This window comes from Eumetopias jubatus, unplaced genomic scaffold (genome assembly GCF_037043125.1).
Source record: "Eumetopias jubatus isolate StellerSeaLion01/CBP00866 unplaced genomic scaffold, mEumJub1_p1.0 scaffold_2, whole genome shotgun sequence".
Taxonomy (NCBI): domain Eukaryota; kingdom Metazoa; phylum Chordata; class Mammalia; order Carnivora; family Otariidae; genus Eumetopias; species Eumetopias jubatus.
Genome location: NW_028274808.1, coordinates 108,034,829 through 108,049,274, shown reverse-complemented (window position 1 = coordinate 108,049,274; position 14,446 = coordinate 108,034,829). Strand labels below are relative to the sequence as shown.

Here is a 14,446-nt window from a genome sequence, read left to right as displayed (position 1 = left end):
TTATGTTTGTCAGATTTTTGTTATTCTTCTTACTACTGATACATAAATCCTATTTTGCATTGTTTTAATAATAATAAAAAGAAATGACCATAGTCTAAATTACACGGAAGGCAATGTGGTTGGGGGTTGTGATGAGTTGGAGTGCAGATAGTTGTTTAGTTTAGAACTTAGGGGTATTTTGTCACTGACACTGTTCAGGATTGCTAGCGTATGGTGAGAAATGAATAAATAAACTTCATTTGAGACAATTTATTTTTGTTTTAAAATTATTAGCTGATAATTCTCTTCCTTATTGCATGTACAGGGGAAACCTGATCAGAGATGATTTTTTTTATTCTTAAAAATATTCTTGCATATGAGTCTAAAATTGAGCTTAAAATTTAAGTGATGAAGTTTGTTAATTTTTTCTGATTAGAAAAATAATATATGCTTACTGAATAAGTAAAAAAAAAAAGCACAGACTAGTGATATATGAATCTCAAAAACAAAACAAAACAAAAACAAAGATCATCATCTAGAGCTAACATTTTGGTATTTTGGTATTTTCTTTTAAATTTTTTTCTGCTTTTTTAAAAGTTGAGCTAACACTGTATAATTACTTTTGTACCCCTACATTTTTAACATAAATATTATGAACATACACATTTCCTATTTTGATACCAGTATTTCTTAAAACTTAAACAATGAAGTTATTAACACAATAGAACCTTGGCTTGAGAACTTTAATATAAAGTTCTCAACTTCTCTTAAGAAAATTTGTGTTCAAGGCATAGTAAAAACCCTTGGTCATGCCACAAGTGAAAAAAAAAGAAAGAAATAACAACTTACTTCCCAGGGAATTCTCTTCATTGCAGATACCAACAAATATTTTCACTGTATGAAATCATACAATTTTTGCACAATTTTACAATATGCAGTCTAATTTTAAAACGTTCTGGGTCAGTAATATAGGAATTGATTCCTGTTTGGTCTCTAGATACTTAACTAAATAAGTGAAGTAAAATAACAGATTCTGTCTTAGAGTGTGAGGTGTATTTATTTGGTTTATTTTTCCACAATATAGTATGTTTTAGATGGCTCCTTAGTTTAATACTAAGCAAATAAATATTAAAGTTTTTTTTAAAGAATCCTCTCCAAATGTTTCATTTATGTGTCCCATAATAAAGATTTCACTGATCATGCAGTAAAGAGTGCTGTAAAATGGTTAAAGTGTATATTTGATATCCATAAATACAGAAGTAGAGTCCCTACTTCTGTCATTTACTTTACTATGTGATCTTGGACAAGTCAACTTCTTTGAATCTCAGTTTCCTGGTTTAAAATGGGGATATAAATACCTATCTCATTGGGTCTCTGTGAAAAGTGAATGAGATTGATTTATTAAAGCACTTAATATCATGACTTGCAGATAGCAAGCACTTCATAAATATCAGGATCTCTTTCTTCTTAAAAATAATATCTACAGGTTTATACTTATAGTGTTCTAAATTTATATATTTTTACAAATTCTTGAAAACATTGCTTGCCTAGATTATTAATTTCTTGAAGTCAGAGATTGGATTCCTTTAACTTGCACTGTATTATGCCACTTCCCCAGAGCAGTGAGGAGGTGAATAATTTAATTCAGTCCATATTAATATAATGTCAGTGAACTTCAGAGTTTTCATATGTCCACCGAAGTGCATGGAAACTTTTGTGTGTATTTATGTATATGAATTATTTCAGGATACAGTTCATAATGCATAGTTCTTAGAGGGTGAAAGGACCATCAGGTTTAATTAGAGTTTTGGCACCATACTACTTGTAATAGTTGCTACTATACAAAGGGTAAATAAATAGAAGTTTTGAATGTGATAACGTCTTATGAATCAATTGAGCAGACAGAATCCTTAATTTTTGGTAACTTTAGCTAAAATTGTTAGTAAGACAGACTTGCAATTCATTGACTTTGTTAATATAGAGAATTTCAAACGTTGAAATCCAAATAGAGAAAAGTTTATCATTACCTCGGATGGATTTTAAGCATGAAGTGTTTAGACCATGTTTCTTATGGCCATAATTTAGCCCACTGAAGCACAGATTAGAGTTACTTTATGTCACATGCAATGAATGAATTGACTGACAGTTCTCCCACCCTTCTGTTGTGCTTTGAATACAGAATGTTTGAGAAATGCTTCCATTCACTTTAAACTTCACCGATTGTTACTCAAAGTAGCAGGAATCACAAAAAACATACATGACCAGGAAGGAGGTCAATTAATCAACTTAAATGAAATTTGTAGACTATTGATATAAACAGATACATGATCATAAAATATTAATAATTTTTATACTAGAGATTGTGTTAATTTATAAACACTCTTCACAAGGTTGAGAGTGATATTTAAAACTTTATTTTTCACTTCATAGATTAATTTCCCATCAGCCTTTCTCTTACTTTATATACGTCTTATATTTCAAAGCCATGTGAGGCAAGTTTGTGACACTAGAAATAGCTTAATGAAAAATATGATACCAAGTTATGCTGAGGGACCAATGCAGAATTTCAAACGTTTTAAAATCCAATTAAATGAAAATATTAAATTTTCAAATCACTACAAACACATATTTTTCTATACTATTAACACATATTTTTCTATACGTAATTTAATATGTGAGGATATAATTTGTAGTTCATACATCACCATATTTAACACAAATTACAATCCATTAAAAGAATTTGTGTTCATATTTAGCCTTTTACTTCTAATCTGCTCTAGATTCAAATCTACATGATTATTATCTTTTTTAAAGATTTATTTATTTATTTATTTATTTGACAGAGAGAGAGCACAAGTAGGCAGAACGGCACACAGAGGGAGAGGGAGAAGCAGGCTCTCTGCTGAGAGGGGAGCCCAACGTGGGGCTCAATCTCAGGACCCTAGGATTATGGCATGAGCCAAAGGCAGCTGCTTAACCAACAGAGCCACCCAGGTGCCCCCAAATCTACATCATTATTAATTAAAAATGTAGTATTTTTTTGTTCTAACTTAATAGTTTTTCCCTCTTACCTCTCTTAATTCTCAATAAATAGGAAGTTTTTAAATTCAGAAGTAAAATATTGAAAAATTTGCTTTTTTGTTACCACTTGTAGATGATCTTGTTATGAAATAATAGTATACTTCTAAAAGTTCTTTAAGTCTGCCAATATAAGGATAATTTTGGCAAGATCCGGGCTAGAGGTTAATCCCCATAAGGCAATGTTAAAATGCAATTTGTAAAATTCCAGTGTCTGCATTGTTGCTTTTGTACAAATGTCTGCTTTATATTTGCTCATTATGTATGAAATATTGTAATTCCTGAATGGTAAGAAGATGTTTGTATTTTCTTTGTAATATTGAATCTGGCATGGTTCCATATAGGTAGGCATGCACTAAACTAATTTTAAATATTACAATAAATAAAAAGAACTGTGTGGTGATGAAAATCTATTAAAAGTTACCTATGGTTACCTATTAGTTCTAGAACTGACAGATTCATCAGAGCTGCAGAGTTCAAAAATCAATATACAGAAATCTGTTGTATTCTATGCACTAATAACAAAAGAGCAGAAAGAGAAATTAAGAAAACAATCCCATTTACAATTGCACCAAAAATAATAAAATACTTAGGAATAAACCTAACCAAGGAAGTGTAACAACAGTCCCCTAAAGACTATAAGACATTGATGAAAGAAATAGGAGATGAAGAAATTCCAAACAAATGGAAAGAAAGATTTGCCACGCTAATGAATTGGAAGAACAAATATTAAGATATCCAAACTATCCAAAGCAATCTATAGATTCAGTGCAATCCATATCAAAATATCAATAGTATTTTTCACAGAACAAGAACAAATAATCCTAAAATTTGTATGAAACCACAAAAGATCACAAACAGCCAAAGCCATCTTGAGGAAGAAGAACAAAACTGGGGGTACCACACTCCCAGATTTCAAACTGTACTGCAAAACTATCGTAATCAAAACAGTATAGAACTAGCCCAAAAATAGCCACATAGATCAATAGAACAGAATAGAGAGCCCAGACAGAAACCCACACTTATGTGGTCAATTAATCTATGACAAAGGAAGGAAGAATATACTAGGGGGAAAAATAGTCTCTTCAATAAATGGTGTTGGAAAAATTAGACAACTATATGCAAAAGAATGAAACTGGCACCGTATACACAAATAAACTAAAAAAGGACTAAAGATCTAAACATAAGACCTGAAATAATAAAACTCTTAAAAGAAAACATAGGCAGTAATCTGTGGACATCAACCTCAGCAATAATTTTCTGGATATGTTTCCCCAGTCAAGTAAAACAAAAGCAAAAATAAATTATTTGGACTACATCACACTAAAATGCTTTTGCACAGCAAAGGAAACCAACAACAAAACAAAAAGGCAACCTACTGAAAAGGGAGAAGATATTTGCAAATGATACATCTGATAAAGAATTCATACAACTCAACACCAAAAAAAAAAAAAAAATCCACAAATATTCCAGTTAAAATGGGCAGAGGTATTGAATACGTTTTCCCAAAGAAGACATACAGATGGTCCAAAGACATGTGAAAAGATACTCATATCACTAATCATCAGGAGAAAAATGCAAATCAAAACCACAATGACATATCACCTAACACTAGTCAGAATAGCCAGTATCCAAAATATAAAGAACTAGGAAGTGTTGGCGAGAATGTGGAGTACAGAGAATCTTTGTGCAGATTAGGAATGTAAGCTGGCACAGCCACTGGAGAACAGTTCGAAGTTTCCTCAAACAATTAGAGATAGAATTACCATCCAATCCAATAATTCCACTTCTGGATATTTACCCAAGGAAAACAAAAACACTAATTGGAAAAGATATATGAACACGTATGTTTACTGCATTCTTATTTACAAGAGCCAAGAATTGGAAGCAACCCGTGTCCATCCACAGATGAATGGATAAAGAAGATGTGGTATATATACACAATGGAATATTACTCAGCTATAAAAAGGAATGAAATCTTACCATTTGGGACAACATGGATAGGTATGATGCTAAATGAAAGTCAGAGAAAGACAAATATCATATGATTTCACCTATATGTGAAATCTAAAAAAACAAAACAAATCATATAACATGAAGGAGAAAAAAACTCATATATTGAGAGGATAAACTAGTGGTTGCCAAAGGGAGGGGAGTGGGAGATGGGTGAAACAGGGTAAAGGGTATTAAGAGGTATAATCTCCCAGTTATAAAATAAATAAATCACCAGGATGAAAAGTATAGCATAGGGAACATAGTTAATAACATTGTAATAACTTTGGAGACAGATGGAAACTACACTTATCATGGTGAGCATATTGTAATGCATATGACTTTCTTTTTTTCTAATTTTTAAAAAAGATTTTATTTATTTATTTGAAAGAGAGAAAGAGAGAGAGAGAGATAGCATATGAGGGGGGGTGTCAGAGGGAGAAGCAGACTCCCTGCTCAGCAGGGAGCCCCATGCTGGGCTCAATTCCCAGACTTCAGGATCGTGACCTGAGCCGAACGCAGTCGCTTAACCAACTGAGCCACCCAGGTGCCCCCAAAGCAGTCTGTTTCTAATACCTACTCTGAACCAGTAATTTCTACAGAAAATAAAAAACAAAAAGCAAACAAAGGTAAATGAATGCAATACTTTTTAAAAAAAAAATTTCATGTTTAAAAGTTAATAGTTTTATATAAAGGGCCTATATTTTGTCTAATGAACTCTCATGAAAAACAATATTAATACAATTTGTAAATATCCATGAAGTAATTGACTGAGTCATATTCAATTTATTATTAATTACAAAGAGTGGCAATGATTGTCACTAGGAATTATGCCCTACAAAAATAATATTTGTAACACTTTATCCCTAGAAGACATCTTAACGCTATAATGTGTTCATTTTCTGAGTTTTCATTGTGCAATTCTAACCAAGCTTTACACATTCAGACTAAAACATTTTATTTCAGACTCCACACTTTTATTTTTTTCCTTTTAATCGACATTATGTCCTTCCTTTTTCAATTTGGCACCTGTGAGTAGCTGACTGCGAGGGAAAGCTTAGGGATATGTCCTTTCGGGTGAGATTGTTTTTAGCATATGAAGGGCAGAGAAACCAAACAGGAAAGAATACATGGCAAATACAAATAAGTGGAGCAGTCTAAGAAATGAAGAATCTATCATTATTACGCTGGGCATACGTGATTAAATGTCTTCAAAACAATGAGGCTCATCAATCAGCATCCTCATGCACTGGGAAATCAGAACATCCTGGGAGAGAGCTGAGACAGTCATTGTGACAAGGCCATCTTCTAATAGTTACATATCACAGTGGAGTGCAAGTATAAGGAAAGCACTTCCCTGATTTGCAAACTTTGTTCCATATACTTAAGCCTGCACATAAGAATGTAACTAGATAAGATAGAAGTATGTCCTCCCTAGAGAGGACATCACCAATGTTAACTCCACTCTAGGAGAAAACTTGACATCCCTGAGTAAAATAGTATGTACTCAATATAATATGATTGCACCTTTGAAATACAGTATGGATGCCTTTCAATGATTCTACACTTAAAGTATCAAGTCAGTAAAGATTTCATCCTATGTGAAGGAAAGTAAGCTTCTGGGATTTACAAATTTATATCTATTGCTTGATCTCTAAAGTGTACTATCACCACAGCATAACAGAATAGAGTATCTCTTCCATTATTTTTGTTAGGTTAGTACTAACATAGTCAAAAGAATCAATAAGGTCTTCTTAAAAAATAAAATGAAAATGATTTTTTTTTTTTGGTATCTGCCTCCAACAACTATCCCTGTGATATTAACTAGTGTGTTGTTCATTTCCTAGTGGATGTGTACTGTGTACATGTTCAGGATCATAAAGAAGAAATGAGAAGTGTTATAACCTGCTATCAACATTAACTCTGTGAATGTCTGGCAACTTTAATAGTTCTGAATATGAAAAGCAAATAAAAGAGCTGAGGCAGTTATCCAGATATATTTCAACCAAAAGAATGGCTTTACTTGCACTATATGGTTATTTAAGACAAAATGGTATTGTTTGTGTGTGAACTCCAAAGAATCCCATAATTTTTTTCCCCTGCATGAGTAGATATAGCTTTTGGAGTTATCTGCTTTATAACTTCAGAGTCAGAGCTTCTTAGGCTTGAACTCATTTCTTGAGGGGGCTTTTGAAGAAGATTTAAAAAACCATGTCTATTTTCAAAATTGTAAGCTGGAATTACTTTGCCTGTGCAGATACGATGACCCAAATCTCTTTCTGCAAAATGTCCTTTTAAAATATGCAATCATTTGATTTATCAAATGGTCTAATTACTATTTTCCTTCTATTACTTGAAACAGATTTACATGTTTCAAAGCAGGAGGGAAAAGGCATTAAAGAAAAGCCAATAAGACATCACTGCTTCAATATTCTAATAAACCATGCTGAGCCTCCTTGGTTAAACATTTAAAAAGCTTCTTTGGGTAAATGAACTGCATTTATGATAATTAAAGACTACCTTTGCATGGGATATTTTAAATATCAATAACATGCATACATGCATAGAGAATCCCATGGAACGTTTTCACTAGGATATTATGAAGTAACAACAGTGCAAAGTCATAAAGTATTTGATTTATACCATAAATGCAGAAATAGGAGCAGATAGTAGGTATTGCCCTAATACAGGCTCTAAAACATCATTTTGTGTTATTTTTGTCATTATAAGATAGTCACTTCTATGCACATTTTTCTCCATTCGAGTGCCAGATATTAGAATGCTGATACCCATAAAATAAAAGTCATATTTTGGAGGGGAAGATGGCTAAAGAGGTGAGAAATATCAGAACATAGAGTAGTGCATGAACACCAATCACATTTTAAGAATTTGTTGAGAAGCTGACACTAAAAAGAAGTGCAACTGTGGCTGGATAGGGATGGAAAGAAATACAAGCCTTATTATGATTGCTTTAATGCATGTTGGGCCAAATTGTAATATTTTTAGGGAAAAATCCTGCAAGAGAAAGTAAATTAAGCAAGATCACCCTCTATTAATTTTCTTTGAGGCTATAAAATTCCTCTCTGATCACCAGATGTTTCCAAAGGAATAATATATAGAAAAATGTCTGTCACCTTGAGTATCTGACATTTTAAAAACACTGCCCACTATTATTATTATTGGAATGTCATTGCCATCATCAACATCATCATCATCATCATCACAATCACTTTGCTTGCTACTTGGCCTATGCTGAGAGACAAGATGCATAGTCACAGAACAATGATCATGGTTTCTTTTACTGAGTTGAAAAAGTCAATTGTCTTCCTCCTTTGCCCTTGATTCTAACAGTATTTGCCAAAGTAAACAAGCTCATTGATTTTGGATTTGGCTACTCATATAATGCACCCAAGTTTTTCCCATAATCAGTCCGGATATTCTATTCCTCCTACTTATGAAACATTTAAAATCCTCGCTCCTATTTATATGTAGCTGCCTGAGAACACAAAGCTCCTTACCTGTGTGGTAAAACTTCCCTGAAAATCCAAGGTTGAAGGTAAAATTTGCAACCTGAGTGCGCAGTAAATTTTGAGTCTCTAGTAATGCCTGAAATAAATAAGAAATTAACATGATTTTAGAAAAATAAATATGAAGCTTTGGGATGCCTCTTTTTCAAATGTGTATGCATGAGTGAAACAAAATAATATGGGCTTTCTTGCTTTTTGGGTTTTTGATGGGTACTGTTATTTGCTATTCATATTTCGGGTATTATAATTACTACTGTTATTTTTATTGAAGTTCACCAAATTATGAAGCAGTTAAGTCCTAAGCACATTATAAGTTGCTGAGAGGCAATTCTCTAACCACACAGCACTGAAATCATTTTTCATTTCCATGTGAGACATTTCTTGATTTCAGATTATTACACTCTTTCCTTGGGGGAAATTTTTCAGAGTTGTTGAATGTAGGGAAGTCTTGCATTTGTTGGTAAGGAATAGAAAGGTAACATTTGTTTGAGTTGCAATTTAGTATTTATTTAACTGTGCTTCCTTCCCTATCGTTTTTTTTTTAAAGCATAATCATTGAGTTTAAGGCTTGGGTTTTTACCATACAAACTAAAGAGAAATGTATAATTTAAAGGGTGTTGATTGCAAATGTTGAGATATGAATAAGGCCAGGACAGATAGGAAATACATAGCCAATTCCATAAAGAAAAATTTTCCAACTGTGGCAAAATGTCCCTATTTCCTTTTTTTCTTTTTTTTAATGTCCCTATTTTCTGTATTTGAAATTATTCTATGTTAATTTCTTATTTGTAGACAGGATAAGAACACACAAATAGTAATCTTAGAGTCAGACTTAGTCCTGTAAATTTTCTGCCAGTCCTTCAACTGCAATTGTTCCTATACCAACATATGTAACATAATTCAGAACTCTCATATCCTTGGGTTTTTTAGTTTGCTTATTGATTAGAATGCTTTTCCTGTTTTTAAATAAATTTTTAAAGGGGACTTACTTTATTCTGATGAAAATGAGAAACTCATTTCAAACTATTTTTGGTTACTGCTATCTGTATGTTAAGGTGAATAAAGAGTCAGAAATTTAGACAATTCTTTTGAGTATTAGTCACAGTGGCTAAGCATTTGCTTTAAAAATTTGTAAAACTATTTACTCCCCCAGAATTAAGAGGACTCCTACAAATTAGTTTAATTAAATTAAAAAAAAAGAGAATAACTAAAAGGTTGGTAACTATATAATCAGTGTTTATCCAAGGTTCCAGTTAGTTACATTGAGTGTAATCTTGGCCAATCTTGGTTTAAATATTATGAATTAAATAGAAAAAGGGAAAAAAATAAATTAGTTTAAGTCAGTTGTATGAAATATATTTTTAAAGTTCTCAGAAAGAACCAACTAAATGTTAAAAAGATGTTGGAGTAAAAATAAAGTCTATTGAACTAGTTGGGCATATTGGTAAATCCTGTGGAATACAGCCTTAAATAGAAAACATCACGCATCTTTTTATCTTAGTTCCTTCTTCTGGGTTTCTCATTTTATTCAATGCACAGTCGTTGGGCCCCCATATCCTGAAAGAGTTTTTTAAAAACATTTCTCCCTTCTCCTGTATTCCTTATCACCCCAGCCCCGTTCCAACTCTCTGGCTTTGAGTTCTTGAAGTCATTATTCTGCATTTATTTCTCCACTGTCCATTCTTAAATTCACTAAGTATGTATTGTAGTTGCATACAGGGTTGAGTATAACAAGCATAGTCCCTTTCTAGGATGTCAATGCCTAGAAAGGGAGAGAGATTTTAAATAGTCAAACAAACAAATGTGTAATTACAGCTCATAAGTTCTAGAGCACGCTGTGAGAGATGCAGTAAAGGATTTTAATTTATACAGAGGGAGTGGGCCCACACTTTTGATGTTTTCTTAGGGACAATCAAATAAACCTCAAACAATCTATTTTTCCCTCAATCACCTTGCCATCACTTTAGGAACTCCCTCATTGTCTTTTTCTTGGGCTTTTAAAACCCTGTGGTCTGCTAACCTGTTCCCATCCTTCAGTTTTATCTTCCTCTACTCTGCCTTATATTCTGAAATCATGCTAACATCCCAAAGGCAGTAAATGCACTTCACCCTTGGGGTCAGGGAATCTGTTCAATTAATGACTTAGCCTTGTTGGTCATTTCACTTCTCTAATCCTTTCTTTTATCTGTAAATGGGATAATGCTTAACACCTGTTTCACACTATTATTGTGAGAATTACATTGCATAAGGCATACAAAGTGCTTAGCTAAGTGCCTGGCACACAGTAGGAACTCAATAAATGCTGTTAATGAGCGCTCAATATGTCATTGTCTCCCAGCCAACTAGGTATTGTTGGTGCCTCCTCATTTCCAATTAAGCTACATGCATTGCTATTTCCCCCAAATCACCTTGTCCTTCTGTCAGTTCTTCAATTGCAATTGAAGGACTATCCTCATTGCCTACATTTCTCCATGCCTTTGTTCACTCTGTTCCCTTTGCCTAGCTAGCCTCCAGCTGCTCCCCATCACATTCCCCAAACCCATCCATTCTTCAAAGCTCTGGTGCCTGGGTGGCTCAGTCAGTTATGCATCTGCCTTCCACTGAGGTCATGATCCTGGCCCCCTGGGATCTAGTCCCGCATGGGACTAGTGGAGCGGGGAGCCTCCTTCTCCCTCTGCCTCTCTCTCTGTCTTTCATGAATAAATAAAATATTTTTTTTATTTTTCTTTTTTTATTGTTATGTTAATCACCATATATTACATAATTTGTTTTGGTGTACTGTTCCATGATTCATTGTTTGTTCATAACACCCAGTGCTCCATGCAGAACGTGCCCTCTTTAATACCCATCACCAGGCTAACCCATCCCCCCACCCTCCTCCCCTCCAGAAACCTCAGTTTGTTTTTCAGAGTCCATCATCTCTCCTGGTTCGTCTCCCCCTCTGACTTACTCCCCTTCATTCTTCCTCTCCTGCTATCTTCTTCTTTTTCTTTTTTCTTAAAATATGTTGCGTTATTTGTTTAAAAATAAAGCTCTGTCCAAATGCCACCTTTTTTGTATGAAGCTGTCCTCTTGCCTCAAACCATTTCGTTCTCTCATCTCCCAAAGTAAGTTCCCAAATTATTTTTCTTAAGACTTGCATTATTTTCCACTTTACTACATCACTTTTTATCTAACTTCTCCTAGTGTATAAGTGCCTTCAGGTCAATCAAACCTTACTTATTTTTATGTATTCTGTATTGCTGGATATATGTAGAAGGCATTCAATTGAATTAATTTCATTTATTTTTATTAGTAACATATTCCTGATAGTAAAATGATAAACATGGTTCAAGGACCATACATTAAATGATATCAGAACAAATGAATAGGATGTTACATTTCACCAGCACATTTATATCATGGATGTTTTATAATCTTATATTATAGATTGCCTAGTAAGACAAGCTCAAAGAAGTGAGGACAGATGAATATTTTTCCCACCGGTGTTAATTAACTCTATGAAGAATTTGACAGACCTTTCCATTGTTGAAAGAACAATGGAAAGTTGTCTAGTCATATTCTCCCAACATGTAATCTTTTTTTTTTAAATGTTTTATTTATTTATTCATGAGAGTCAGAGAGAGAGAGAGAGAGGCAGAGGCAGAGGGAGAAGCAGGCTCCCTGCCTAGCAGGGAGCCCAATGCAGGGCTCGATCCCAGGACCCTGGGATCATGACCTGAGCCGAAGGCAGACACTTAACCATCTGAGCCACCCAGGCGCCCCCCAACATGTAATCTTGATTAATGTGGGGAGTAAAAATGACAATTTCGGTAAGTAAAAACAAAACAAAACAAATGGATTAAAAAAGCAAATCCTAAAATGTTCCAAGCCTGTCTACTTCGGTATAAAAAAAATGTTCTTTGATTTCCAAAATTCGGGGAAAAAAAATTTCCGTGGTCTTTCAATGGTAGAGGAAAAAAGACACAAATAATAATGAGTGAAAAAATAGGTCTAATTTTTTAAAATAAAAATCAGAAATAAGTTTAAAATAAAAAGTGTTAAACCACAAAAAATTAAAGAAATGTAGAAAAAAATAAAGAATAGAAATACAGGAAAAGCACAAAATGTCAGACGAAATGTTAGATAAGAAAAATACAAATACAAAATTATGAATAAGTGAAATATAATGAAAACTTACTTTGGAAAAACTTGTTTATAAAGTAGAAGTAATATGTCTCAATTAGAGATAAAACTCAAGTTGTAAAGCTTAGGAAATAGCATGTAGCTGTAGATATGTTTATTTTTATCTGAATATTTGTGAGGAAGTTTGACTAACTTTTGAACCTAACTGTAAAATGAAATGTATTTAATGTTTGGACAATAAATTTCTGTTATTTCTTTGATAGTACATGTCATAAAAAATATAAACAGCTTTGATATTTTCCCTTGCATTATTTAGGAAGAATGTACTAAGTTATTTGATTATATATTAAAGAGAATAAATATATATAACTTAAGAAAAATCAATAATTCATTCTTTTAATAAATATTACTTACATTCACTTAATGTTCTTATAATGAGTTCCTCAGTATTTAATAAAGCAAGTCCAACTTACCCTACTGCAAAATGTTAAAGAAATGGCTTTCAAACTTTATTGTTCATAAAATTTTCTAGAAGAGACTGCTAATATTGTGAATTCTGGGGGCCCACTTGAAGAGTTATTGATTTAGTCTTACATGATAGGGTCCAGGCTCGTGTATTTTATCATAGACCCCAGTTGGTTATAAAAACGGCCAAAAGCAATTGTTTTGAAGTTACCCATAAGAGATGAATTGCCAGAATGCTTATAAAATAACTTTTCCAGACCCATGTTCTGGGAATTCTAAATTAGATTATAAAAAATGGAACCTAGGAAACTGTAATTTTAATAATGATTCTTATAGCTTCAAATTGGGGATTATAACCATCAAGGAACTTTGGGAAATATTAAATTCATGCATTATTTATCTAATTTCAAAGTACATTACATAAATTTTAATCCACTCTGATATTCAGGTAGTTTAATATAAGACTAACCCTTTCCCAAATTATACATAATTAAATAATGCATGATTATGTACATATATTGATATAGCCTTATACTTTCAAAATTTCAAATTGAATACATAAGGGTGATAGTTTTTGTTCTTTTAACTGTCTTGTACAGTTTTTTTAATATATACAGGAATTCATAAAAATGGTATCTTATTTATCTTACAAGATCTCAAGGTAGGAATCAGAAGGGATTACCTCTATACTTATTGTCCAAGAGGATAAAATTGCTTCATGGAAAATTTAAATGGCCTACCCAGATAACACAAGGAAAGGGCCAAAATTGAGTATGTTTGCCTTAACACTTGGTCCAATCTTAATAACTTCAGGTCTCACTACAGTAAGTCTGTGTGGCCACCCAGGATGAAATGACTCAGGATTCCATGAACTTTTGGGCACACTATTTGTCAATGTACAAATGAAGATGAATAGGACGGACCCAGGGTGAAAGTATGAAGCTTTTAAAGTTTGCCTTTGATAGTCTGCCTCCCTTCTTGTTCATCTCCTTCCACTTAGAAGCAATCCTCACTCTTTCAGAAACCTACTCTCCCTCTCTCTCCTTTTTTAAAGATTTTATTTATTTATTTGTCAGAGAGAGAGAGTGCACAAGCAGAGGAAGCTGCAGGCAGAGGGAGAAGCAGGCTCCCCACTGAGCAAGGCGCCCACTGTGGATCTTGATCCCAGGACTCTGGGATCATGACCTGAGCTGAGGGCAGCTGCTTAACCAACTGAGCCACCCAGGCGCCCTCTCCCTCTCTTTTTAAAAATAAACTCTTACTACCACTCAGAGAGGAAA

General features: G+C 33.4%; 1 protein-coding gene across 1 annotated transcript in view; it reads right to left on the bottom strand.

The window, feature by feature from the left end:
* The window catches only part of LOC114196665 (N-heparan sulfate sulfotransferase 4), a 256,389-nt gene that overhangs the window by 131,202 nt on the left and 110,741 nt on the right, over positions 1–14,446 (bottom strand). The window contains exon 3 of the mRNA XM_028087396.2: positions 8,568–8,655. Within this exon, the coding sequence (XP_027943197.1) occupies positions 8,568–8,655 (88 nt within the window). The remainder of the gene's footprint in view (positions 1–8,567; positions 8,656–14,446) is intronic.